The 27,995-nt window shown below is 41.9% G+C and overlaps 3 protein-coding genes and 3 non-coding genes across 6 annotated transcripts; 4 read left to right on the top strand and 2 right to left on the bottom strand.

Moving 5' to 3' along the window:
• The first annotated feature begins 4 nt into the window (after positions 1 to 4).
• LOC118795221 lies at positions 5 to 220 on the top strand. Its single transcript, XR_005005788.1, has one exon. It is a non-coding gene; the product is annotated as a small nucleolar RNA U3 (small nucleolar RNA).
• A 1,326-nt stretch (positions 221 to 1,546) lies between these two features.
• On the top strand, positions 1,547 to 1,762 carry LOC118795223. The gene has a single exon (XR_005005790.1). It is a non-coding gene; the product is annotated as a small nucleolar RNA U3 (small nucleolar RNA).
• Positions 1,763 to 2,466: 704 nt separating this feature from the next.
• LOC118795224 lies at positions 2,467 to 2,682 on the top strand. The gene has a single exon (XR_005005791.1). It is a non-coding gene; the product is annotated as a small nucleolar RNA U3 (small nucleolar RNA).
• A 4,267-nt stretch (positions 2,683 to 6,949) lies between these two features.
• Positions 6,950 to 8,959, top strand: LOC118794590 (B-lymphocyte antigen CD19-like). The gene is made up of 6 exons (XM_036552848.1): positions 6,950 to 7,040; positions 7,143 to 7,244; positions 7,362 to 7,448; positions 7,596 to 7,688; positions 7,770 to 7,880; positions 8,586 to 8,959. Exons 1-6 carry the CDS (start codon positions 6,950 to 6,952, stop codon positions 8,627 to 8,629), a joined length of 528 nt encoding a protein of 175 aa, XP_036408741.1. The 3' UTR covers positions 8,630 to 8,959.
• Positions 8,960 to 9,340: 381 nt separating this feature from the next.
• Positions 9,341 to 14,005, bottom strand: tufm (Tu translation elongation factor, mitochondrial). The gene is made up of 10 exons (XM_036552543.1): positions 13,958 to 14,005; positions 13,060 to 13,106; positions 12,800 to 12,938; positions 12,488 to 12,654; positions 11,691 to 11,960; positions 10,878 to 11,010; positions 10,652 to 10,756; positions 10,367 to 10,518; positions 10,037 to 10,156; positions 9,341 to 9,898 (listed from the first exon to the last, which is right to left on the bottom strand). Exons 1-10 carry the CDS (start codon positions 13,995 to 13,997, stop codon positions 9,728 to 9,730), a joined length of 1,344 nt encoding a protein of 447 aa, XP_036408436.1. The 5' UTR covers positions 13,998 to 14,005; the 3' UTR covers positions 9,341 to 9,727.
• A 1,131-nt stretch (positions 14,006 to 15,136) lies between these two features.
• On the bottom strand, positions 15,137 to 26,910 carry ppp1caa (protein phosphatase 1, catalytic subunit, alpha isozyme a). The gene is made up of 7 exons (XM_036552552.1): positions 26,390 to 26,910; positions 19,921 to 20,052; positions 19,267 to 19,497; positions 18,708 to 18,812; positions 18,342 to 18,565; positions 18,077 to 18,211; positions 15,137 to 17,599 (listed from the first exon to the last, which is right to left on the bottom strand). Exons 1-7 carry the CDS (start codon positions 26,442 to 26,444, stop codon positions 17,486 to 17,488), a joined length of 996 nt encoding a protein of 331 aa, XP_036408445.1. The 5' UTR covers positions 26,445 to 26,910; the 3' UTR covers positions 15,137 to 17,485.
• Positions 26,911 to 27,995: the final 1,085 nt, after the last annotated feature.

The following is a 27,995-nucleotide window of genomic DNA, read 5'->3' as shown; positions in this document are numbered from 1 at the left end:
CGTTAAGACTATACTTTCAGGGATCATTTCTATAGTTTGTAACTTGAGAAATGTGTTTCGAAAGTGTTTGGTCTCGCCAACCACGATGAGGAGGAATAGCATCCTTTTCTGAGCGTGAAGCAGATGTTGAGTACTGATTTCGATCAGACGCTCAATATCATTGATGACCGTTCCTCTCCTGTTCGCAGGAGGTGGAGGAAAAGGGTGCGTTCTGAGTGGTTGCTGATGTTCTTGTTAAATAACAGAATTAAGTTAAAGATACTGTAAATCAGAAAATGTAAGCTCGTCGTGGTAATATTTTAAATAAAGAACGGCTACAACGTAATCAAGACATGAACAGTAGAACGTTTAAGGCTGTGTATAACATGCGCATGGGGGGACTGCGGCATTTTCACAATTTGCATTGGGGCTAGGGTGGTTTCAAATAACTATCAAAGCGTTGTGGGTTGCTTGAATTTAATACCTTTATCAATGTCTTTTAAAATGTTAGTTTCTCGCAAATTTACCTAACTCACAGAATACGGCGCATAACACGTGCGTTCAGGGGGCGCACTGTAGGAAGTGACTACAGTATGGTAAAGACTCCGCAATCTATATACGCAGTAAGGATGGCTTCAAATAACTACCAAAGCATTGTGGGTTGCTTGAATGAAATGCTGTTGTCAGTATCTTTTTTTTTAAATACCAATGTCTCGTAAATTTAGCGAAGTCTCACAAAATATATGTTGCACAGTTAAGGCGTATACGACGTGCGTTCGGGGAGCGTACTGTTAGCAGTGACGCTTTAAGACAGCCATGAAAACTTATGGATCGGTGGAAGGAATTGTTACCTTTGTCACCGCAGCTATACGGGAAGAACACATAATCTGTAAAGATTTTTTAAATCAGAAATAAACGTATCAGAACAACATTGTCAAAAAAAAAACAAACCTATTAAGTTAATACGTTAAAAATCGAGCGTTCAAGCCTTTGTACAACACGCATGTGGGTTGAGAGGCCAGGGACGGCAGCATTGTAAATAGGGTTCACAATCTATATTGCAGTTGAGATGGCTCCAAATAACAAGCAAAGCATTGTCGGTTGTCGAAAGGTAATACCTTTGTCTATATATATATTTTAAATATTACTTTCCCGCAAATTTAGCCAAGTGGCAGTGTGATGTAGGCAGTGATGTTTTATACAGCGATGAAAAGTTCTGGCTCGGCGGAAGGAATCGCAGGGTCGTTGCAGCCATACGGGGTGAACGCGTCTGGTGAAAATGGCTGGCTTGGTAGATATCGATATCTAAAAACACAACAGCAAATGTGAAGGGAAACTTATTTGAACACAGTGTTCCGTCAAATAACCAAATGCTGGTATTTATTGCACTTCTAAGCGTGTACATATTTTTAAAATATCGCGAACGTGCCCGTGCATTTCGTGCGGTACACCGCAGAGTTTAGACACACTTTGGTGAGCTTCGCACTCATCGACCGAGAAGAAGAGAAACCGTGGATGAAAACGGTTGTCACTTTAGAGGAGTCCCTGCGCTATCAAAGTGGACGTTAAGACTATACTTTCAGGGATCATTTCTATAGTTTGTAACTTGAGAAATGTGTTTCGAAAGTGTTTGGTCTCGCCAACCACGATGAGGAGGAATAGCATCCTTTTCTGAGCGCGAAGCGGATGTTGAGTACTGATTTCGATCAGACGCTCAATATCATTGATGACCGTTCCTCTCCTGTTCGCAGGAGTTGGAGGAAAAGGGTGCGTTCTGAGTGGTCAATACTGTTAAAGTAAAAGAATAGTAACTAAGCAGAACAGAGCACAAAGTACTCGCACAATTAAATTAATTAATTGAAAGTTGGGCATTCAAGCCTTTGCCACACATAGGTTAAGTAAAACTGCATCATTATAAATAGACTTCACAAGTTATATCGCAGTTTGAGACGACTTCAAATGACCAGCAAAGCATTGCGGGTTGGTAAAATTAAATATCTCTATCAATATGTACATATTTTAATGTTAGTTTCTCAAAAAAATTAGCGAACTCACAAAGAATATGATGCTTAGCACGTGTGTTCGGGGAGCGTAGGCTACTCTTGGTAGTGATGTTTTATACATCGGTGAACAGTTATGATCAGGCGGAAGGAAGCGTTAACTTTGTCATTTCAGCCATGTGGGGTGAACGCGTGTGGCCAAAATGTTTGGCTTTGAAGACATCTACAAACACAATGGCAAATGTGAAGGAAAACCCTGTTTCAACGTGGTGTTTGATTTAAAAATCCAACATGCTGATATTTATTGCACATTTAAACGTGTACAGATTTTTAAGTATCCCGAATGTCCCCATTAATTTCGTGTGGTACACCGCGGAGTTTAGACACACTTTGGTGAGCTTCGCACTCATCGACCGAGAAGAAGAGAAACCGTGGATGAAAACGGTTGTCACTTTAGAGGAGTCCCTGTGCTGTCAAAGTGAACGTTAAGACTATACTTTCAGGGATCATTTCTATAGTTTGTAACTTGAGAAATGTGTTTCGAAAGTGTTTGGTCTCGCCAACCACGATGAGGAGGAATAGCATCCTTTTCTGAGCGCGAAGCGGATGTTGAGTACTGATTTCGATCAGACGCTCAATATCATTGATGACCGTTCCTCTTCTGTTCGCAGGAGGTGGAGGAAAAGGGTGCGTTCTGAGTGGTTGGTAATATTAATGTAAAAATAAAGGCCAATACATAAAGTCTTCAGTACGTATGTTAGGGAAGATTAAAACTGGTATTGCATTATGGATACCTTTAGAAGTGAAATAGTTTACAGTATTCTTTTACTTTTCCTTTTTTGCGTCTTATCAACAGCTAAGGGTCTCCCGGTGTTTAATCTTAATGCTATTTAGTCAGTATTTCAGAAAAAAATAAAGTCTTCAATTATTGCTTTATAGATATTAAAAAAGGATGTAGCAGATGACTTTATAAGAATTAACATGACCCCAGGATTGACACGTTTACAAATTCCAATTCACAGCTGCGTACGCACAACCAGCTGTCTTTGTTGACATATATGTTGATGTATCACATATGATTATTGACAGTACAATGACATATGTAGTTTAGCATAGATGCATTTCTGATATAGGATATGTCCGATTTAACATTTTTACATACATTACTATATTATTACATTATTTATACATACACTGGGGTCCAAAATTATTGGGACACACTTTTTTTTCTGAAAACCCACAATATTTTTGCTGCATATTCCATCAGACATTGGGAAAGTCATATTTATGTCAATGTCAATTTCAGCTTCATCTTCTGTGACCATGTTTCAACCTTGTTAGGTTTATATAGGCTTTAGTATGAGTGTTCAATTAGTGGGCAGGGCAACGTTCAATTAGGCCTAATTGAAGTGATGGTCATTTTTGTTCACTTGTCTGCACTCAATAAGTATGTAGGTACCTCTTAAAATTAAGTTAATGTCATGGAATTGTCAGTTTGTTTGGCAGAATTAATGTCATACATATTATTAAAATGTTGGAAATAAGGGTAGTCATCAGGCAATCGTGTGCCAACCACATAAAGAGATGTTTTGAATATGTTAATAGTTGCCAAAACATGTAACTGTTTTCGCCACACCATAAATTAGGTTTGAGTGATAAAACTAATAGCTACATGGACACATCCACACTTAACCACAAAATGCCCAGGTGTCCCAATAATTTTGGACCCTAGTGTACATACTCTGGCTGGTATATATCCAGTCAGACATTGACATATTTGTAATTTGGATTAGTTGTACTGACATGACAAGCAACATTATAGTATAGTAGCATTTTATGACAGTATTAAACAAAATAGTAATAGTAAATTATATTGCCAGTAGACATATATAATTGAATATTCTCTTTCAGCAGCCACCTTTCATTTTGGGGGGAGTAATCATTCCCTTTATTTTTGAGCCATCCCTTCCATCCACAGTCCCTCACGGCAGACTGATTTCTAAAGGTAAGATTCGTAACAAATAGGGAGGGGTGCCAAGATGCAGTCTGAACAGACCTGTGAATCTTCAGCTTATGGCAGAAGAAGGCTAGTGACTTAGTGGCACAAGACCAGATGAACTCAGGATGAGGTGAAGTAAATTTCATTCAGCCTGTGAAGGAAGAGCCTTCCCCTGTATATAATACACACACACACACACACACACACACACACACACACACACACACACACACACACACACACACACACACACACACACACACACACACACACACACACACACACACACACACACACACACACACACACACACACACACACACACACACACACACACACACACACACACACAGATCTATCAGTATAAAAGGTTAAAAAGTATAGGGGTATAGGGGTAACAGATGTATTTCTCATTTAAACCGCCCTTAATAGTAGGCTTGTGAACAAGCAAGTGATAATTGTTAGAAGAGTGTGAAATGATATAAGATGCATTTTCCTCTTCAGTGATCTCTCACTTCTCCTTTTCAAGTTTTTGTTTTGTTTTCTGCCCTTCTCAAGAGCTATCTCTGTCAGACACTTAGTCACACCTGGGTCCCTCTTCCTGTTTCTCCACAGTACATTTGCTCTTCACATGTCCCTGCTGTTGCCTTTTACTAAACTAAATCTAAATTTTGTCTTTCTCTCATCTCTTGGCACATCTTTGACTTTTGGTGTCTAGCCCTTTCAGCCCTCTCAGTCTTCCTCTCCCTCTTTTTGTCAGTCATTTTTAAATATGTCTGTCACTCACAGCAGCACCCAGGACACTCCACATGAAGGTAAGGACAGCCATTCTCTTTTATTCAATTATATGTGGATTACCGTACCAATGCAGGATGTTATTCAGGCAAAGCATTGGTACATCCCTACAATTAATATGTTAGCATGTAGAACCACCATGTGGTATAGTGTAGACATGCATAGATATAGAGTAGAATACTTATGAATGCTACACGGAGATTTACTGAGTTCAGATAGGCACACTTTATATACCAACTAATTTGTTAATAGTTATTATCTATTAGTTAACACTACACAATAATACCCCATATAGCAAAATTTTTTTTTACAGAAATTACTTCTGCTACCAAGTATGAAAGTAATACATCTTGAAGTGGAAAGTGGTGAAATTACTAAAGCCCCAATGTTATTTTATACAACTCCTAGACGGATTTACTTTTATTACGCTTTTGTACAACAGTACATAGTTTTATTTATTAAAGTAAAGGTAAGTGAAAAAAATGTGGAAAGGCGTTGCTTAATTTTTGCTATGCAGTTTCATTGGCAACCTCCCACCTATCATCCCCTTGCCGTTTGGTGCTCTCTGGGGATTTATGTGTTTATGTATGATGTGCAGATGCATAGCAACAAAAAAAACACACACATAGACAAGATGGTAAATATATGGATATTGGAAAAGAAAGTTTTTACTCCGTAAAAAAGACAAAATGGGTGACCCAAACACTAATTATGATGCTGAGAAAAATATTCAGGATTTAACAATAAATAAACTGTGGGTGGTAGCATGTGCATACACACGCTCACACACTCACACACACACACATATATATATATATATATATATATATATATATATATATATATATATATATATAATATACTGTATATATGTGTGTATCTGTGTGAGTGGGTGTCTTCTTAGCTGTTTTGAGAAATACACCAATCTGTGTACTTTTCATTTCTTTCTTCTCTTGATAGCTTCGTTACCTCCTGACAACAATACAGTGATCTACGGTCCTGTTAGAACCACCGGCATGCAGCAAAATGGTAAGACTGTGTATGTGGCAGTCCCTGAGCTCTGTAAGTGTTCTGCGTGGACACGGCGCTCCGTACTGACCTCACCCCCCTCTCTGAAGGCTCTCGACCGGACTGGATTCTGTACACCATTCCGGCCACAGCGTGTCTGCTGGGGATCTGTCTCTTCTCACTGGTCCTCAAACAGCACAGGGGGCAGAGACCAGGTGCGTGCTGGGGTGGAGGGATCTCAAGATTCCTGTGATGTGGTACCCGCCACCGTCAGTCCACTGTGACTGCAACGTTGTGAGAGCGTTAGATGTTTTCTGTAGAGCTAGACTGTGTTTCTTGGTAATTGAGAGGAACATTTCAGGTCATTAACGACATGGACAGCATCTTAGATTAGCTGGATCACAAACTGTATGAACGCAACGAGAGGATAGGTAAAACATACACTGTTTGATTAACTGACTACTTAAATTTACATGTACATCGTTCTGGGAGAAAATATCAGTTAAAAGATATAAAATAAGCATATTGTTCGAGAATGATTCAGTCAAAGGAAAGTGATTGAAAAATTCATACTGAAACCTTTTTTGCAGAGAGAGGCCTGGGAAGGAGAGGATGTAACAAAATGATGCAAAAGGATGCAACAAAGCCATCAGAACACAGGTACTTAGATGACAAACCAGCTTTCATTATCACTGTTGTAACACCAGGTATTATGACTGGTACCGTCATTAATTACGTCCCTACCAGCACTTCCCCAACAGGAAAAATGACTACTGTACTTTTATGCCTGACTATCGGTTGTACTTCTACAACAATTATTTTACTCTGCTTACTGCTTCTCTAACTCACAAATGATATTAATAACGACAGTAATGTATGAATGTCTTCTCAGGTTGAATGGACTCAGCTCCACCAGTTCAATCAAGAACAGTGATGTTCTGAAAGGTATGCTATGTACACTCATACCATGTTCACTGTGCTGCTTAATTTGCAATCAGTTTATTACAGAGTGGTACAACTGCTTGGAAATCGCCAGCACTTTCAAAACAGACTTCTGTGGCTAGTTGTTGCTGGTTTCATAAATACAGCCTGAAATGACTGCAAATACCGTTCAAAAGTTACTTCAGTAAACCGTGTAACCCCATGTGGCTCAACTGCAGGGCGGTCAATGGAAACGCAGTCCTACGAGAATGTGGAAGCGGCAATCTACTCCAACCAGGAAGAAGTCAGCTACTACATACCTGCTGAGGATGGCGATGGTCGGTGTCAGCCCTCTCTTTTCCAGTCAAGCGCGGGACAGGCGGCGGCGTCCAGTCAACTGATCGCTAATGCTTATGCTGCGCTAACCCTCTGTTTTTCAGATTACGTCTTTCCTGATGCAGAGGGATGTGAAACTGAGGAAGGAGCAGGAGGTGAAAGACAGAATTACTGCCTTTATCCACCTCAGAATCTCACTGATACCGGTATGTTATTTGCCATGGTGGCGTGTGCATTAAACGCGCCATGCAATTGGGTTGTTGCTTGGCATGCACAGGTGGTATTAAGGCCTTACTCTCTCTCTCTCTCTCTCTCTCTCTCAGATGGGGAGTCCTATGAGAACATGGAGAGCTCGCTGTATGCTCAGCCTCGCAGACAGACACAGAGATGCATGGACGCAGATGAGGAAGGTGGGAAAGGGAAGAGAGAACCTCAGTGCACATTGCTGGCTCATTAAGTGTGAAGTGCTGGTGAACTGTGCTGTTCTGTAGTTCACATGTATTTGGGAAGGGGTGCAAACTAAACCACTCGCTCTTGCTCTCCATCTTTTTTTCCAGATTACATAGACCCTGATGGTGGTAATGGAGAGAGAGGAGAAGGAGAGAACCACTGCAATAATCTGTGCCCTCGTCAGAATCTAACAGACACTGGTGCATATCTCGTTACAGTAACAATGTGCTGTAGAGTCTATTTCACAGTCTGAATACTATTTTTACATCCCTCTGTCACAGATGGTGAGTCGTATGAGAATATGGAGAGCTCGCTATATGCACAGCCGCGTTGCCATAGTGACCCCAACAGGCCTCACAGTCCACATGCATCTCAAGAGGAAGAGGAGGAGGGTGAGACACAGGGAGGGCTTTGGGAAGAGTACTACAAAATAAAGTCCGTCGTTGAGTCCTCAAGAAGGGGTCCTTTCAATGTTACCTTTATTAATGCAAAAAAAGAACAACGCTGAAGAAAGTTTATATAAAAAAACAAGACGGCAATAATTTCAAGATACCTCTCATCTTGTGAGTCAGCCACAGCCTACACTCTCATCTAAGCGGAGGTGTTTCTAGGCATCTAAGTATGTGCTCACCTCTTCAGTTCAGCTCACCTCTGCAGTTTAAATACGGATTACTCTGACAAATGAAAACACGTATGAGTGCCCTGAAATGCTAAAAGCTTCAGTGGATAACTATTTCATAGGTAACTTGCTTTTACACAACATAAGTAGGCAGAGGCACTACAACTCATTTTCCTTGTCTGAATGGATGGATGTTCCACTTGGCCTCTTTCTGTGTTCATTTGAATACCCTGAATTGTATAATCCAGACGGACCATTTAAATTGTTTCTGTTTGTAATATGTAATGGTAATCAAGCTGCAATAATTTTATCATCTTAGTTTTTCAGGAATTGTCAGTTTCCAGCAATTTCAAGACTCCACAGCCCCACGGCCAGAGCAAATAAGCTGTATCAACATCGCGCAGAATGCAGTCTGACAAAAAAAAGTAGAAAAAAAGCTTTCACTTCCAAGGATTAAACACATGCATTTGTCTTTAAGATTCCTATGAGAAGATGGCAAGCATCACACAACCTGACACCTAAATACCGGAGAGATGGACAGAGTGAGAGGCAGAGAGGGAGGACAGACTGGTATGGCACACAGAGGACTGCAAACGAAGCCAGCTGAGAAACTGGAAGGAGGAGAAGAATGCGAAGACTATGCAGACTAGAACAGTCCTGAGTGAGAGCGAAAGACTGAAGCAACCCAAGTGTAAAAAGACAACGGGACAGATCACGCTCATGCAATGACATGTACTTTGGTTTCATTTTAACTTACTTTTTTATGTTTACTTTTTTGGATTCATAAATAAAATAATTCCTCAGAAAAATGTATAAATTGGAGATCTATCAATGGCTTACATTAGACAATTGATTTCATAACACAAATCTACACTGTACAGCAATGTACTGTATCACAATAGATTATATTCATCTATTAAGTGGGGCATTGTAAGAAAATTACCATTAAGGGCCTTAAAACCAAAACATAGTACCTGTTTCAGCTACTTTAGACGTCAAATTGATTATACAAATGAACTGGCCTTAACCAACGGCTTAGTTATTCATCGATTAATTAAAGGTCAAAAAGTTGTTCAATAGTACATAACATTCCATGATAATTAAAACAGCCACAGAATGTGTTCACTGTACTCCTCCCATAACAAACAGCATATGAATATGTAAGCTCTGCGGGACAGTGCCAGATTAATAACTAAACTGCAAATATAACGGTTGTATAGAGTGGTGACGTGCTTCCCCTTGTCATCACCAACCAACACTCAACTACTAATGAATTTCCGAGGTGACCTGGGGCAAATACATTTTATTATACAAGCAACAAATAGCGGTTCAGCCTTTTCACAGAAAGACTTGCATTTCATTGGTGTCCATCTGTCATACAGCATACAATGTCCAGAGTAGATCCAAAAGAACGCAATTAATCACGCATTCCCTCTCCAGTGAGCTATACATTATATCAATCTGCCAGTCTGTCACTGTGTTTTTGGCTGTAAAGCTTATGTGTAAGCAGTCAGACACTGGAAGTCACACACATCCTACTTTTCTTCCACCTGCTTTTAGCCATTCCTCCAACCACACACCACCCCCCACCCCTGATCCCACCCCCACTCCTCTTTCGCCTCAGCCCCAGTTGGTCTCGTCTTCTGCACTTATGGCCATTGTGTCAGTGACCAGGCCGGTGCCAATGGTCTTATTCCCATCTCTCAGGGTGAACCTCTGACCCTTCTCTAGGACCATGGGCTGCCGGAGGGTGAGGATGAGAGACGTGTCTTCACCGGGCATCACCATTTCCTGAGTGAGAGGGAGAAAGAAAGGGGAGGAATGAGGTAAAACGGAGACTATGCTCGATAGAAGTCACAGGAAGCATACGGGCACGCAGATCTCAAGGTGTGTAATCACACACCAGGGAGGAGTAAAAGTGGCAGATACCTTATCAGCAGGCAGGGTGACTTTGCAGGCCATGTCCCAGGTCAAAGAAAACATCACTGGCATGAAGTTGCTGACAAAGGGTTTGTGGCGGCCCCCTTCCTCTTTACTGAGCACGTACACCTAAGAGACATGAATGGTGTTTATGATATATGCAAAACTAGCTGACTGGACATGACAATACATTAACACTCACTGTGAAAGAGAGGGTTCCTGTAATTTTAGCTGGACACATTAATTAACACTCTACGAGGGTTAATACAGTACATACAAAACTATCTGACTGGGCTTTAAAGCATATGTGAGACTAACAAAAGAGTCTTAAGGGCAGACCTGTGCCTGTACTTTCTGGTGTGGCTGGATGGAGCCAGGCTTGCTCATGACCATCCCCCTCCTCACATCCTCTCTCTTCAGCCCCCTCACCAGAGCCCCCAGGTTGTCCCCAGCCTCTGCCCGCTCCAGGGACTGGTGGAACATTTCAACACCTGAGACGCACAGAGAGTTCACAGAGACGGAATAAGAGCACCGCAGGGCATGACCGCTGACACTGACGCCGCACATACAAAGGCTGACGGGACACCACGGAGCACACAGAGACGGAGGGTGATTCAAACTAACCTGTGACCACAGACTTGAAGGAGCGATTGTGCCCCACAAACTCGCACTCGTCACCCTTTTTGATCACTCCTCTCTCCAGTGTCCCTGTCACCACCGTCCCCCTGCCTGCCACACAGAGAGATAAGGGGGTTAATTAAAGTGAGATGCAGCAGCGCCCCCACAGTACAGACTGAGCATTGCAGATAACAAAACAGACTCCTCCAGTCCAGCGCAGTTATGTACATACCAGGGATGGAGTAGATAGCCTCAATGGGCAGAAGGAAAGGCTTGTCCAACTCTCTCTTGGGCAGAGGTACGTAGTTGTCCACCACCTCCAGGAGCTTCAGCACGGAATTCACTCCCAGCTCAGGGTTCTTGTTCTAAAACAGTAAAGACAGGCAGAAGTCAGGAGACAGAGTCTGTGGAGGTCATTCAGCATTATCATGGGGCAGGGGCTCCTGGGGTCTATCCTGAAGGCTGGGGACGTGTCTGCTTTTCCTTCTGCGTCAATTGTAATAAAATTAATGAACTAACCACCCCACTGAATAAGCTTAAACCAGTATGGTTCCTTGGACCTTCAGCAACAGGCAATAAGTAGGCTTAGGAAAGAGGTCAGAATGTTTCCTTGCCCCCAGCTTTACAGAAGGTCTCTTGTTCACACTGTATCTGGCATCCCTCTCAGTCTCTTTCTCTCCACATCCCTGACAAGACTATACATTTAATAACAATGTTTATCTGACTGCAAATCATTACCACTACGAAAACGTAACTCACCTTCAAACTCTGACATCTGCACAAAAGCAGAACATAAGGGCCTGCCATATCCTATTACATACACCTCAGCGTGATGTATGCACTACAGAACACATGTGCATCTAAATTTGAAATTATTTTATGATGGTAATGGGTATCCTTCCCTTCCACCATCCCAGCCTCTCTCCAGTCCCAAGGCTTTCTTCATCCCTCCTTCCTCTCGCTCTCCTCACACCTCCTCCTCTTTCTTTCCACTCATGATTGACACCCCCCCCCCCTTTCCCAGTGCCCCCCCTTCCCCTCCTACCTCCAGGGCGCAGAGCGCAGAGCCGGTGATGACGGGCGTGTTCTCCCCGTCGTAGCCGAACTCGGTCAGCAGCTCCCGGATCTCCAGCTCCACCAGCTCCAGCATCTCCCGGTCCTCCACGGCGTCCGCCTTGTTGATGAACACCACCACGTGCTCCACGCCAATCTGCCGCGCCAGGAGCAGGTGCTCCCGCGTCTGCGGCATCTGTCCGTCTGTGGCAGCCACCACCAGGATGCAGCCGTCCAGCTGGGCTGTGCCAGTAATCATGTTCTGCCGGGGTGAGAAACAGACAGGTGGGAGGGTCAGTCATTGCACTGTGAGTGTGAGTGTGACAGAGTGTACACTGAGCCTCTGCTCTTTGGTGTTTTTACCACCAGGATGGTAGGAGGATTTGTGAAAGGCAACTCATCGGTGCATCTTGGGCGGGTTTTTGTGCCATGAACACATGCAGGAGGTGTGGCTCTTGGTGCCACTGCAACGAGGTGCAGCTTCCCTGTCACTTATAGCCTATGCTGACTGTAGCCATTTGGTCATCAATCCGTATTTACACAAGCAAAGTCCAAATTGATCCATGCATTAAACGCATGACAAAAGTGTTGGAGACTACTCCAACTACTCACTTTTGGTAGCAAACACTGCTTCATTGAATATGCTGTGACGGACGTTATACACGTAAACACAATGTGAAACATTTCTCAATTAAACTTGATTAAATCACCCATACACATGTAGCCATGTGATGGCAGTTATTGCAGGCCTAAAGGGAAGGGAGCCGCCCTGTGAAACGTGACCAGTACCTTCACATAGTCGGCATGCCCAGGGCAGTCAGTGTGGGAGTAGTGTCTGTTGGCTGTTGCATATTCTACATGGGAGGCGTTGATAGTGATCCCTCTGGCCTTCTCCTCAGGGGCGTTGTCAATGTCCTCGTACTTCTTAAAGCGGGCGCCTCCTGCTTCTGCCAGCACTAAGGAAGTGCATTAATACAGAATGCACGTGCACGCACACACACACACACACACACACACAAACAAAACAGAGTGAGTGTCAGGACGCATAAGGAGAACGACAGTGAGAGCCTCATGTGCTCAGGGAAGGATCGTGTTAGTTACCTTTGGTGATGGCAGCAGTAAGTGTGGTCTTGCCGTGGTCGACATGACCAATAGTGCCGATGTTCACATGAGGCTTGTCTCGCGCAAACACCTTCTTGGCCTCTGCTGCAAAGCCTCTCCTGCTAAGGGGCACATAGCACTGAGCAAGACAGAAAAAAACCCATTAATGCAGGCATTTTCCCAGTGTACTCAATATGAAAGATATTTAACTGTGGCTAGTCTCTGGCAGCAATTAAATACTGCGAGAGATTGACACTCACCACTCTTAAGGAACTGTGCAACAGCCCTGATGTGGAGAGCTGCAGAGCTGAAGAGGGACAAAGGAGTTAATTGGAGAAAAGTCGTTATGGATTCAACGGCACTTGGCAGTTCGGTTGATGCCCCCTGGCTTTTGCTAAAGACTCCCTGGATAAACACTTCAACAAAATAAACAGCAATGGTACGACGATACCTTCAGAACGTCACCTGTATTTCGTGACAAAATGTTACATCTTAATGAGAGCTCATTAAAAATCCATATTCTTCATATAACAACAGAAAAAGAGTTATTTATGACAAGATTACTGGTTTTAACGAAAGCTGTTTAATGCTAACTAAACTGTTCTTAGCCATGGCGCGGACTAACTACCTACACTTTTGCATGTCTAGTTAGACACGAATAAAGCCTCTGAACTGGCATTACAAGAAAAACAGACGAGAACTTGATGACTGACCGCGCAGTAATCGTTACAGCTAGGCAGCTAGCTGAGCTCTGAGAGCTCTGGACCGTTAGCTAGCTAGCTAGCTAACAAGTAAACCAAGTAACCTGGGCTACCTAATGTTAGCTAACACTTGATATTTAGCGCACCCTCATACACTAGACACCATTTATAAAAAACAACTGTCAGCTGGCAAATATCTTATAGTACCTGCGGTTAGCTGCTTAACACAGTACGTAACATGACCTTGGCTTTGAGCATCTCTAGCTAGCTAGCAAGATAGCATACCGGTAACTAGGAGGAAATATTAGCTAGCTGGCTGCATACCTGTAAAGCCTCTTGCTGTTCGTCCAATTATTTGCACTACAACCAATCATTATTGTGTCCACAATCTATTTGGCATGGTACATTGCTTCTCTAATAACGTATAAGGGACACGTTTCTGACAAAAATAGCTTACCGGAGGAGAGGCATGCACGAAGCCCAACCAACGCAGCCATGTTGTACAATTGTGTAAATGTGACTTACTGTGATATCATCAAAATGCGACCGGAAGGACCCCACGAAGGTCCCATAAAAGTGTAAGGTCCTTAGGTCAAACGGCGGCGTCACGTGGAGCCTGGTTGTTTTTGAGGAGACGTATGTGCGCCCAGCGGTGACCTGTGCTGTAGGTGCAGTTGATTATGGGTTTAAGCTTTCATGTATTGGTACATTTCGATGTCATGTCACAAGTCAGTTACCTGCCCAGCAAGCAGTGGAATGATTGCAGGGTTTAAGCGGCAACATTTCAGTGACCCAAAAAGTGTTGTAGCTTTCTAGCTACTAGAGTAGCTCGGGCTTCTACATTAATTTTGTAGCTACAAGCATAAGCAAACTAGCTTGGTCGAAAACTAGCACAGATTGAAGTACACTGTCATTAGGAAAGGGGCAACGATTTACGTTTGTACTTTATATATATGGAAAATCCACTACAAGTTAGCATCTAACGCATTTAGACTACAATCTTAAGATACCTCCCTACAAATCAGCCACTCGTTTCCTTTGAATTTTGCAGATAGTCCTAGATTTACTCAGTTTTAATAGCGATACAATCGGGATAAAGTATATCAAAGCTACTTGTGTTGTGTCAATAATACGTCGTTTAAATACAAAGAGGGAAAAGCGGTGCAAAAAGATATGCTTTAGGATATAACCATGTCTAAAGGACAAATTTTCCTGTCACTCAGTGCAACAAATAGAAATAAGCCTTCCCTCACAGAAATTTCAGCAAGCCCGACGTTCCGTTTCTACCGGTTTGTGAAAAATAACGTGCCATTTTACACTTGTAATATACTTTCCAAACAACCTCGACACTAACAAGCACCGCTCTTAACACTAAATCAAAATCAAGACACAGGTGAGACCACATACAAATACACTATTTTTATTTTCTACCTGGTAACAGAGAGACAAGATCTGTGATTGGTTGGAAAACAAATTACATAAAAAATAGCATATTTCATTTTATTCTTAACCTATTAATTGACTCATGTATCTCAATTATTCTGTTTAAAGTCCGCATTCTACCCAGCGACAGTGCATGGGGAAAAGGTCCCTGATTGGTTGGAAAAAAAAGAGAAACATTTACAAACTCACATTATCTAGATTACCCTACTTCTCTCTGTCAGGTATAAAGAAAAAAAAGACTGATGTACTTACTGCAAGTCTAATAGTAATAAAATTAATCGTTACGACCGTTGTAACAAACTCCTTTATTCTCACTGGATGTTTACTTGCCTTTCTGACCAGTGATATAACACTCCCAATATCACAGAGAAAATTCAAGGGAATTAAAGAAATATACTCTCGCAATATAACCTGCAATGATCCCAAACCTTACGTTGTCGTGAAAATTCTTATAAACCATACAGTCCTGTTAACTTGTATACATAAAGATGCCAGGCTTACTTCTAAAATGTATGCTTCTCAACACGCCATAGATTGTCTGTTTTACAGTAAAGCAGTATTACAAACTTAAAGCCTCACCTTCGAAGAAAAAAGTAACAATTCCAGAGAAAGTCACATATCATCCACCCTGTCAGACAAAATTACATTGTGAATGATACCATTTACCCCATGAAAACTTTACCATACTACATTGTGTCCATACCCCTCCATGAAGACCTACTCCATTTTCAAGACCACATTGTTTTCACATTATATCCTAAGGATACAAAAAGATATTCCTTGTCTATACCATGCCAGACTTGAACTTCTGACCGTTTAAAAATGCAGCAAGCCTGATAGTAGTCTATCAATGTGGCCAGCACCCCTGCATCCACCCTAAACTATGGACATTTTTTACACCCATCATAAGCACTAAATGACGTTCCTAACTTTTACAGCAGACATTCTGAGATGTCTGTAGTGGTATTCCAGCAAGCCACCCGCTTTTCTAAGGTGGGAATCCCTGAGCAATGACCACACATGAACTGTGAATGCTATAAAATTGACAGTAGGGTGCGCTACAGTGCGTTCAATTGCTCTAGGAACCCATTTTCTTAGAAAGAACAGGGCAGCATAGGTCTCCTTGACAATATGGAGGGAAAAACATTACAAATGACCAATTTTTAATTCTGACCAGCAACAACAGTGTGCATCATTTAAACAGGTAAAAAGAAAGAACAGTGGAAGGGGGCATGCAAAGTTCTATGGTTTCACATTGTGGGGTGAGGCAGGGAGGAAGGGCCTTAGTTTGCTTTGTCAATGACAGAGACAACGCTTTCAGGCCTCAATTACAAAAGGAGGCTGGGGACCATGTTGACAGGATCAAATTAAGAGCCAGAACCCATGGCACAAATTAGTAAGTCCTTTTTATGCTGATTTCATTGGACCTTGAGCTGGAACTGGCCACTGTGGGGAAAAATGACTAAGTTCAGAGGCAGACTGGAACAAAGAAACACAAGCAGAAAACATGAAGAAATACAGTAAATTAAAACCTAATTGGTTCCAGACAAAATGGCCCAGAGAAGGAGTGAGTGATTGTAGAATCCCTCAGTGAAGTAATAACACACAGAAGGAAACAGAAGGATAGATGCTCTTTTTTTTAGAGCCAACCTGAATACAAGGTCAGTCCCTTGAATTATGCTTTAATTCCATGAAAGAAATTTTAAAGTGGACAAAGGATAAGAGAAATAGCAGAGACTGCAATGCAGACAATCTCAAATTTTTCATGTAATCCACAAACGGTGGTAATGCGAACATCAAGCAGGTCTTCAACTGTTTTAAATAATCTTCTCTTTATTGAACACCGAGTTCTGACGAGTTTAAAAAAATTAAATAGTTAAACTCCAAGTCATTGTGATCCATCTACAAAACATTGAATTTTATACCACACCTGAATCTTTTTCAATTTCAGGTTCTCTGCATGAATGTGGAAGTCTGTTGCTGTACAAAACCCCTCCTACTCTGTACATGTACTGACCCCATACTTACAAACCTAGCTGTTTGACTCCAAAACAGTGCGTCTATGTGTGTGTGACTCTAAAACTGTTTACCCCTGCCCCAAACCGCTTTCATACAGGATATACAAAGGTCTCTGTTTAGCATTAAAACAGCGATGGGCCTTACATAAACAATGAAGGCAGACTCAAGACTGTTCCCTCCACCCTTCTGATTTTGTTACTGTGGGACCCATACAGTCAGCTCTCTCCCCCTCTCTGCTCCCTTGTATACATACATGTGACTGCATTAAAAGATGGTGGGTTCTTAGAGACAGAGGGATATAGAGCAAAGGGTGGGGTGACAAAACAATATAACAAACCTCTCACTCACGCACTCACACTTTAAAACAGTTACGCATTATCAGTATCAAGAATTAAGAGAGAAAAAAGACTAAACCCTGGGAACTGTTTTGCTTTGTTGCTGTTTGGTGACGGAGGAGAGAAAAAGAGGGAGGTAGAGGAGAGAAGGGTGGGGGCGGGGGGATGGGGGGAGTGTGAAGCAGGTGTTATTTCTTGGCCTTCCCGCCCTTGGCTGAATTTCGAGGCGGTGTGACAGGGCGGCCAGATCCCATGCCCCCTCCTCCAGTGTAGTACAGCTTCTTGTCTGCAGGCTTGAGGATCTGAATGACAATAAGAAAAGGTACAGGCGAACACTTTAACACTGCTGTGTATGCACACACACTGCTTGAATACTACAGCGGACCACCTGGCTTCCACAAAAAAAAGCGCATTTCATTTTAGTCAGTGTTTTTTATTCGCATCCTGCTGTCATCACTTGATTTTTCCCTTTCTGTCATATTGTCTAGCTCAGTTACATTTCTGTCATGTGGCTAGGGAAGCCCTACCACACCAGGATAAGAATCCTACCAGTGGCCTCTCAGACTAACTCACAGACCCTACCCGAAAAACGTGTCAGCTACACAATGCTGGTGAGGAAACAATGTAACAATGACAATTATCATATGAGGAGCTGAACTTTGGTTTGGGAGAACGTGTCAACAGATAATGCCCACAATCATCATACAGGCATTCAAGAAAAGAGTACAGAGACTAAGCCAGAAGATAAAGTGTCTGTGAATCTGTCTATCCTCACTCACCTGGAAGGAGCACATGAGGGTCTCGTCCACACTCATCATAGCGCCAGCGTTGTCAAACTCGCCACAGTAGTTAGGGGCAGAGAAAAGCGTGACCAGCTGTCGCTTTGCAAAGAATTCATACCCATCCTCCACCACCTGACAGACAGAGAGAAAAAAGTTTAGTGCAGTTCAGACCAGCCACAACTGAACACTGACACCAACACAATATGTCTAACAGGAGATCACAACCCCCCCCCCCCTCCATTTCTGCCTGCCCGTCTCTGACCTGATGTGCCCTGCAGATGAGGTCCATGTCGTGTTTGTGTAGGAATTTGGCTACCACGTCTGCTCCGAACGTGAAGGAGACGCCGCGGTCGTTTTCCCCCCAGCCCAGCACGTCCTTGTCTGGGTCGGCCCACAGCAGGTCGCACAGCAGCCCCTGGTCCGGGACGTCTGTGGGGCGCATCACCCTCCGTACCTGCTCCATCGACTGTAGGTCGGGGGAGAGTCCTGGGGAGAGGGCAACCAAAAGCACACACATCACAAAAAGGCAGGCGTGCGACCACAATACAAAGACAGTTCAAATGTTAACACAGGGGGTGACAAACTCATTAAAAACACAGGCACACCAACACAGGCACCCACAACCTACCTCCGTGGCAGCAAAAGATTTTCTCATCGACAATGGCAGCCACAGGCAGACAGTTAAAGCAGTCGGTGAAAGTCTTCCATAACTTGATGTTATACCGCCTCTTGCCTGCAGAACATGGAGTGGGAGACATTAGCACCAACATCCAGAAAGGGCATTACACTTGCACACATACCCCACATGCCCCATACACTGCATCAGGACGGCCAGTGAAATCATAGGGTGCTCTGAATAACCACCTCACTACAAGAGCAATAGTGCTGTACCCAGTCCTTTTTAAACTCGTCACAGTAGCTGTTCATAAGCATATGGGCGGCAGTGTGGCATAGTGATAAAGACCGGGGCTGATAACTAAAAGGTTGCTGGTTCAAATCTGGGTTAGGTACCCTTGAACAAGGTACCTAACCCAGATTTGCCTCAGCAAACATCCAGCTGCATAAATGGATAACATGTGAAACTGTAAAATATATAGCCTGGGGAGATGCTCTGGATACGTGTGTGACAGTAATGACAATAATAATAATAATAATATGTACTAAGTGAGTGTGTGACTGTGACTTACACTCATCATAGAAGCCGTAGATGCGGTTGATGGAGGCACACTCATGGTTGCCCCTCAGCAGGAAGAAGTTCTCTGGGTATTTGACCTTGTAGGCCAGCAGGAGACAGATGGTCTCCAGCGACTGCTTGCCTCTGTCCACATAGTCCCCCAGGAAAAGGTAGTTGCTCTCGGGGGGAAAACCGCCGTACTCAAACAGCCGCAGCAAATCATAGTACTGACCGTGAACATCGCCTGCGGTGGGAATAAAGAGAGGTGCAGCCATAATGACACAGTGAAGAAAAAAAACCTGCATTTTAACTATCACAGCGGGTTACAATACAATTTCATGTCACAGTTTAGAGCAAACATTAAATGCCAGTTGGATTATTTACCAATGAGTGAAACTATACTGAAGCGCACTTAGAATTTTGTTAAGAAATTGGAAATGTTGATAGAATGTTGTAGAAAAATCTGAATCAACACTGCAGCTGTATACTTGGCAAAGTGCCTCCTGATTACAAAACAAATCATTCCTCCCTGAGGTTGAAGCACAACCGGCTTGTAACCTCTAAATAAAATACAACACGCTGTTTCCCATCATAATCTATCCTCCATCACTACTGCATTACTGACTGTCAAAAGCTTTAATCGCTTCTCTCATTCGGCAGGACTCACCGCAGATCTTGAGTGGCGCCTCGAGCTCCAGCAGGATTGGCTGGCTGAGGAAGATTTCCCGGGACTTGAGGCAAAGCCCACGGATCTCATTCTCTGTCAGCTGCACATTCTTGCCTGGCCGCGACCCCTTCACTGGAAATGGACAGAAAAAGCAGCGTGAGGACTGACACACCGAACACACTGTGGCAACATAAAGAAGGCTTACGACCTCCACTAATGAACGCAACTTACAAGTGACAAGAATTTCTGCAGCGCAGGAACTGAGTATATACGAAGTAAAAACAAAACCTTCGCTCTTACTATAAATTCACACAAAATACCTCCAAGACAAAAAAGGGTGAAACCTTCCCAAAGAGAAATGAAAAATGAGGTTCAGTGATTGTCACATTACTATGCAAGGCAATTTTATGGCAAAGCCAACAAACTACATATAGCCAAACATTGCCAAGTGCTTACAAAATGCTGCCAACTTAACCAACATTCAGAACACAGGTCTGTCTGTAGCCAGGCCAGAACACATACATAACAGTTTGAAATGTAGATTTCGTTCCACACTTCCAATCAAGCGGCCCTGAGACGAACTAAGCAGCTGGCTGCAATTTTTGTATGCATAGTATATCGGGTGTATTACATAAAACTCCATATATTAGCACTGTTAGGGGCATATTAACTTTGAGCTGGCAGCAAAAGATGACATGTTTTCTGTTCAAAAAAATATTGCAAAACACTATAGCTAACAATAACAGGATAGGTTTTGAGTATCAGCGCTGTACTAGCTGAAAACAGGGAACCCCATTCCTGTGAAACCCCTTACCCCTTGGTGTTGGACGGAGACCATGGTTTGAAAACATTAAGGGGATATTTTTTTATGTGGAGCTTCTGTATGGCAATAAAGTTGATCAGAAATGATACCGATATCCATTCTAGTACCCACCTACTTAGAATCCAACAAGACAAATATCATGCTGCTTTTATCAACTGTATAAAAGATAAAACAACTGTTTTATGCCTCACAACAATCAGTGAAATCATGCTGGGGCAAATGTTCAAAGGCAGGTAAAGAGAGAACCGAAATATCGAGCAAAAGCACCATGAATGATTACAGGCTAGCTCTCCAGACTAATATTAGAAATGGTATTAAGTGTGGTTTGTGCTTATTGTTACAGAAAACAGTGGCAACTGAGCACTTCTGTTTTGGGAAAACAGTCTATGGGGGTTTGTGGTTCATCACATGAATTCAGGCTGTTAGTCTTCCACCACTGCGGAATCACAGAATTGACCTTTTAGAAACAGCAGTTCTATTTTTGAACAGACAAGGGCACTTCAAAGTGTATCTGGCCATTCAAAAATGGAATCAAAATAGCTTCAAGAGACACATAAGTTATTGCATGGCAGCTATGAGTTAAATGGGGAGCACTGTTCAACTGCCAATAACAAAAGGGATTTTTCATCTGCACTATGGAGGAAGCACTAATTAATTAGCCAAACGACATGGCCTGGTACACCCATCTCTTGAGCAGTGGTGCAATTACTTTGTTGCTGTACAGAAAGTGCAAGATTTTTTTCTGGTTGTTAGCATGGCCACTGTAGGAAGAGGCTAGTAACATCCACTAGTAAGCCATAGTAACGTCTTATCTATCATCAATTGGTAAAAATCTTTTTTTTTTTTTTTTTTTTTTTTTTAAGTTAAATTACAGATGAAGAGTTTTGACTGACAGACACAGTCTTATACATGACAGTATTGCAGAGTTTGGAACTGGCTTTGTTTGGGGTATTACATAATCAACACACCCATCCTATGGTTCACCTTCTGTTCTTGGGTACAGATGAACTATCAACATCCTGCATTGTACTCTGACGTTTGGCACGTAAAAATGCCAGCATGATTACAATTACGAAACTCTAACTATCCACCAAACCATGAAACTACTTGCTCCTCTGGTCTTTGTGTGCACTACCCTGCAATTTGAGATTTAGAGATGCTACACAAAACAATTGAACACAAACTTATTACTGAGGTATATCCCCAAGGAAATCAAACTCATTATTTCAGTAACTTTCGGGCCTACGTGCATACACACACGTTGGAGTTCATAAGTTTAACCCAACTGAATCACATCCTCTCCTGAGTGACAGAGCGTAGTAAGGAGAGGTGAATCAAGAGGACTTGCATCCGGTGTGAAAGCCGTATTAAATAGGATGGTGCTGCTTTAAAGCCAGATTAGGCCAGGCTAAGCCCTGCCAGTGCTTACTCTAAAGTTAGCCGTGAGGCAAACAAGCAACACCGTTTTGACAGAGGGAGGCAAGACGAGGCGTAAGGCCTCTACTGTTCTTCAACAGGGCAAATTTCCTTTTCAGAATAGTCCATTCACTTTTCCCCATCTGTGCACTTTCTGCTTCCCCCTCCCCCTTTCCTCTGGATGCATCACCTGGAGTCCATCGTTCAAAACAGGGACACAAATTTTTCGACACAGGTTGTGCAACAAGTAGCTTGACAAGAAGACAATCAATTTTACCTCTTATTTGTGAAGATTCTGTCTTCAAGCTCAGGTGAGCTTCATTACCATGACAACCCATGACCAGACTTAGTTTTTGTGCCACCAATATTATACACATCAAAAAACAAAAAAAATTTCTGTTCTTACACACTTGCAAAAACACTGAAGCCACAAGGATATGATTTACTGTACAGACATTAAAATGGATTCCTCACATGAAGACTTGCCATCCTGGGCACTGCTATAAACTGGTTAATTAAAGTTAGATTACAAAAGCATAAAATGTAATACATTTTAAATTAAAATAATAGCACAAAGACTTATTTATCTGCCCAATTCTGATGTCCTACAATGCACCTCAGTTTTGAAGCAGCTTCACCTATGACATCAGCCTTGCTTTCTCTCTCTCAAGTACTGGCTTTTAACTCCATCTTGCAAACATTACAATGCCCCATGAGGGAACTGAACCAACAATGTCTGGGCAAACAACTTCGGTTCCTTACCATCACACCATAATGCTGATCAAGCTAGGCGATGTTCCAGATAGCGGTTAACAAAATATCAAAGCAACCTTTAATTAAACTAAATTAACTTAATTTCATACAACTGATGGCACAAAGTGAACCCAACTGATTCCCTCCAGAAGAATGTTCTGTAAGACCTACCATACCAAGGTCCCAGACTCCCAACAAGATGGCTCTTCAGAAAACTCATTTAGTGACAAGACAAGACACAGCTACCTCATCAGGCTTACAGAAACAAAGTGTAAATTGCATGAAAAAACAAAAGCGAAAAAACTGAGCAGAGTTTGTAGGCAGGTGGCTCTGCAAGGCTATTTCATACACCAGCAAATTTGAAATGTGTGGTCTGGAAGCATTTGTGTTCCTGGGAAGTGGATAGTCCAATACAAAGCAAGAATAAGATGGTCAGTAAATTATGCAAATGAAAACTTACCAACCACACTAATATGGACAACATGAATATTCATATATGCGCCTAGCATATCTAGATGCATGGACTGTTTTTTTTTCAGCTGCAGGCAATGGCTAACCAAAACAGAAGGAAATGCTGAGCTGGACATCAACCAAGTGGATTGACTTCTTTTCCTTGCCACCATGCATCCCATTTTTTCATCTAAATATGATCAACCACATCAGCAACCAACAGCTTGAACTGTAAAATACAATCTGCAACCCAGCCAATACAGCAATCTAAACATTCAGCAGGGAGACACCTCTGCCCCACTGATATATCAGAATACAGCTAGTTTTAGGCATTATGGTAAAAATTTTTATGAGAGACTGAATCATCCGCTTTGTCAGACAGCTAAAAAGGTCAGGGGATTACATAACATCAGCGATACAAATACTACCACTATCATCCTTGCTTATTTTCTCATGTGTTTGGCAGACATCCTCACGCTTAGCGAAATATGTAGTATACAAAAATAAAGCTCAGAGCATTTAAATGAAATCAAACTGTGGCCGGCGAGGCAGAATGGCTGTGTGAGATCAAGCACATGGTGAAACAGAGGGGATCATGCACGAGGTCCAGAATGACAAAGTAAATAATCTCCACAACACCTGCAACAAATCTGCCTCACCACACAGATCCAAGCATAAAACACAATCCTATCAGAAGACAGAAGATGCACAATCACACTAAGCTAGATGCTGACTATTAGGTCAAACAAAAAAAAAATAAATAAATAAAATCAGATTTCTAAAGAAGGCCATGATCTGCCAAAAGCAAGCTTTAGGGGGCAATAATGGAATAGCAAGTAAACAGAAAATACCGTGCAATTTTATGTACCAAGCAGAAAATCTTTCTTCAATTAATACCCTTAATTATCTCCCCACTACCTCAGTATTGTCTGAAACGGACATGGCTTGTACCAGGGATGTTACATTTCGAAATCACATTAATGTAGCTGCTGGAGGTAAAGGGGTCAGTGAGAGACAACCTGGCGTAGCAAACTCAACTGATGCACAGCATTCTAATGCATGTTAATTTGGAGAATTTGACCAACCCCCCACACTGATTCCTCAGATAAAAAAAAAAATTCTTTGCAGCAGGGCCATCCAACACCTACTTGGTACCGAAGTGTCCCCAACACTATGCCTAGCATCTGGTAGCTGCATTCCCAATTGCTACAAGGTAAAATGGCTTTCTGTAACACAGTGGGTTTTCATTATATAAACGAGCTCGTGTAGAAGTCCTGATGTAATACTAACGAGATACCTTTGAGGTGTGCACCCCTTGCAATTAAGCATGGCAAACACACAGTAAAACTACCTCTGCATCCCTCTGCAAAGGAACACGTCTCTTCTGCCTGGTGATTTGACCTTTACTGTTTATTGCTATTAAGGCTGTGACCGTTCACTAGTAAAGAACACAATACATTAACTTGCATATGAATACAGTACGTTTTCACTACCCAGGGACGAATGAACAGAAAGAACTTCCCAAAGACTGTGTCAAGGTGTTTACATCCACCACCTCTCCACTGGCGTGCCAGCCCATAAAATTAAAAAGGCCTCAGCTGGCATGTCTACAACAGGTGCCAAAAAGATATTTAGCACTACCTGGAATGGCAACTAGATTCAAACTTCTATTAGCCAGGCCTACTCTTGTCAAGTACCTATACTTTGCCTCGACAAAGCAATGTTTCGAAAAGAATCCACTCAGAACTAAATTTCTGGAGAATTTCTACACCTTATAACTAAACTATTAAACTATAAATGAGAGAAAAAGTCAGACTAAGAAAACAAGAAAATAGCACTAGCGCGATTTTTCACCAAATTGAAGAAACAAAGCCGTAGGAAATACAGGTGCACTTTCGTACATTTTATATACCATTATAATCCAAAGTGCCTGTCATAACTGCACCTCAACAACAAACAGAACAAGCTGCTACACAGAAACGATTGCCATGTATACATCTCAACGACACTTACGATCTAACAAGACAAGACGACCTAAAATCTCCTGCTGTATCTAATATTTAATAATCAGAGAAAGCTGGCTACACATCTCCATTTCCCCAACAGGAGTACCACCCACCATACATTTTCAACCTACTCAAACCCTCTCCCCGAATGCACAACTGAACAAACTACCACAACCTATTCCCCACCGCTTATCCCAGCATTCCCTTATTAATGGCCACCCCTTCATCTCTCTCGAGGAAGCTGGCCCTCAGCTCAGTAAAACACACAGCGTTCGAGGGACTTGACGATATGTCTGCTGGCTAACGCAAATTAGCTGCTATAGAAGTTAGCATCTTTTTAAACTTTGTCATTTCAAACAATTTCAATCAGGTTTTTGATACCTACTTACCTTAAAATGGTTTGTATCAAAATGTAAACATTTCTGCATAGTTTATTAGCTTGGTTCCACCCAAATAAGAAAGCAAGCGGTTTGGTTTCTTAGCCTAGCTATATCAACTGAGCTGCCCTTCTAGACCATATCGTTCATCGTGAAACTATGAACCATTTAACAGTAAAACATGAGTAATGACTGCCCGCCATCTAGCTAAACTGGCTAACCAACAATAAAAGGACAACTATAGCCTTTACCAGTGACAGTGCCTCGGTAATATCGTGCCTCCATCCATTTCCGAACGACCAAAATATAAATTTGTGATATTGGTTAATAGTCCCAGCTCCAAGCAGTCTGACGTTTACTAGGAACTCACCACTGCATGCCTGGTCAATCCGTTCCAACCCAATGCGGAACGGGCCCCACACAAGTAACTGACTGGCTAGCTACTAGCAATAGATAGCTATTTCCCTCATTTCCCCCGCTTACGATTTCCCCTCTCCCACTCACGGTTTCAGCGTGCTGGCTAACTACCTACAACATAGCTGGCTTAGCTTGCTACAATGTAGAAATCCATTTAACCGCATAGTTGCCTGTCAATTTCTTTACAAAATCATATATCACAGGTACCTAAAAGCTCGATTTCTCACCTTCCAGAAGACGCTGTATTATAGAGTCAATGTTTAATTTGTCCGGCTCCGCCATTTTACTTTTTTGTCGTTTCCAGACAGTCAAGTCTTCCTCACCGTTGCTATCTCCGTCGTCGTCGACGCGAAAAAATAACAAAACTCCCGCTCAAAACAGCAAAATATTTATCAAGCCAATGAGTTATTTAACATTAGTTAGCAATTAGCAGTGAGCTAGGTATCTGAGACAATTCTCAGTATTATTAAGCTAGCTAGCTATCGATAGCTGATGTTACTAGCTAATCTAGCTAGCTAGCTGGCTAACTTGGTCGTACTATCGATAGCTAGCTAGCTAATAGTAATTTAAATGAAAATTAAAAACCGCGGATTTTGTCTTAAATATAATTGTTGTCTCCCGTTTTCAGACACATTTATACACAATCTCTAACGCTTATTCGTTTATTTTACCGTGTATATATTTTCCCTTCCTTTACGGAACTTTAAAGGTCTAGTTGTGTTGTGCAGGAGAGAGTGCAAAAAGGGGCGGGTGCATTATGTGTTCTTTAGATTTCGTCTCCGCTCATTGGCTCTCTTTTGGAGTTTGAACCTACATTTTCGACGTTCATTGGATACATGAGGCGTCGATCTCACTTACGTGTCCCGCTTAGGCTGTATAGGTGACGTCAACGAAGTTGAAAAAGGGCGAAGGGGCGAAGAGAGGTGATGAAGACACTATGCTGTTTAATCGACAACCGTACTTTCGACAAAGACTACATGTGATTTAAAAACTCGAAAACAAGTATATTATGATTTAGTGGGTATTTATTTAGCATGAATACATTTAATATTTAGTTCTAGTACACGAATAAATATATATATTTTGTCTACAAGGTCGCTATCATTAATGGATTGACCAAACAGGTACAAATCACAAAGTTCTTTTATGAAACAGAAGGTACTTATTAGCTACCTTTACATTTTAATCATCAGCATACAACAAAGTGTGTAAATTGCCCCACTTCCTTGTAATTCTGCAGTTTTTAAGTATAGCCTATCTTCCTATCGACCCTGTACCATTTCATAAATATTCTTTGTTATTCTTGTGCCTTAAGGTCTAGGCATTTAGTCTTCCTAAATTGACTTCCTGTGTTGACTCTTACCAGTTACGAAGGGAAATGTTTTGCTTTTGTCTTTTGAAATACATCTTGATTAACTTTATCAAAATGCAGTGTTATGTTCAAGTTTCATATTTTTATCTTATATATGTATTGTTATTAACGTCAACAAGAACAGCAAATTTACTAAAGCTTACAATTCGATTTATTATTGTAATGTATTTATTTGACAAACAGCTGTATCCAGAGGGGCTTACAGGGTCATCATGGTAAGACTAAATGATGTCTCTGTCACAGTAGTGACAGAGAAATAGGTATGGAACAGCCACAAACACAGTGATTGGTGCACAGAACCAATATAGATTTATAAAAGCAACATTACCATGCATTACACTAACATAATGTAACAGAATATAACATAAATCTGTTTGGGTTTGGATTGATAAATTATTATTAGTAATTAGTAAATTGGTAGGCACTAGGCTAATAATAATAATTCGACAAATTGTTTTCAA

Source organism: Megalops cyprinoides, chromosome 19 (genome assembly GCF_013368585.1).
Source record: "Megalops cyprinoides isolate fMegCyp1 chromosome 19, fMegCyp1.pri, whole genome shotgun sequence".
Lineage (NCBI taxonomy): Eukaryota > Metazoa > Chordata > Actinopteri > Elopiformes > Megalopidae > Megalops > Megalops cyprinoides.
Note: the sequence above shows the minus strand (reverse complement) of the source record. Positions and strands in the feature narration are given on the sequence as shown.

Coding starts and splice junctions, on each gene's coding strand:
- LOC118794590 (XM_036552848.1), top strand. CDS start 6,950: ATGGAAACGCAGTCCTACGAGAATGTGGAAGCGGCAATCTACTCCAAC. Junction 7,245..7,361: donor TCAGAATCTCACTGATACCG/GTATGTTATTTG, acceptor TCTCTCTCTCAG/ATGGGGAGTCCTATGAGAAC. Junction 7,689..7,769: donor TCAGAATCTAACAGACACTG/GTGCATATCTCG, acceptor CCTCTGTCACAG/ATGGTGAGTCGTATGAGAAT.
- tufm (XM_036552543.1), bottom strand. CDS start 13,997: ATGGCTGCGTTGGTTGGGCTTCGTGCATGCCTCTCCTCCG. Junction 12,655..12,799: donor TACTGCTGCCATCACCAAAG/GTAACTAACACG, acceptor GCACTTCCTTAG/TGCTGGCAGAAGCAGGAGGC. Junction 9,899..10,036: donor TCACCCTGCCTGCTGATAAG/GTATCTGCCACT, acceptor CCTCTCACTCAG/GAAATGGTGATGCCCGGTGA.
- ppp1caa (XM_036552552.1), bottom strand. CDS start 26,444: ATGGCGGAGCCGGACAAATTAAACATTGACTCTATAATACAGCGTCTT. Junction 19,498..19,920: donor GGCGCCACTCAAGATCTGCG/GTGAGTCCTGCC, acceptor TTCCCACCGCAG/GCGATGTTCACGGTCAGTAC. Junction 18,212..18,341: donor TCATCTGCAGGGCACATCAG/GTCAGAGACGGG, acceptor TCTGTCTGTCAG/GTGGTGGAGGATGGGTATGA.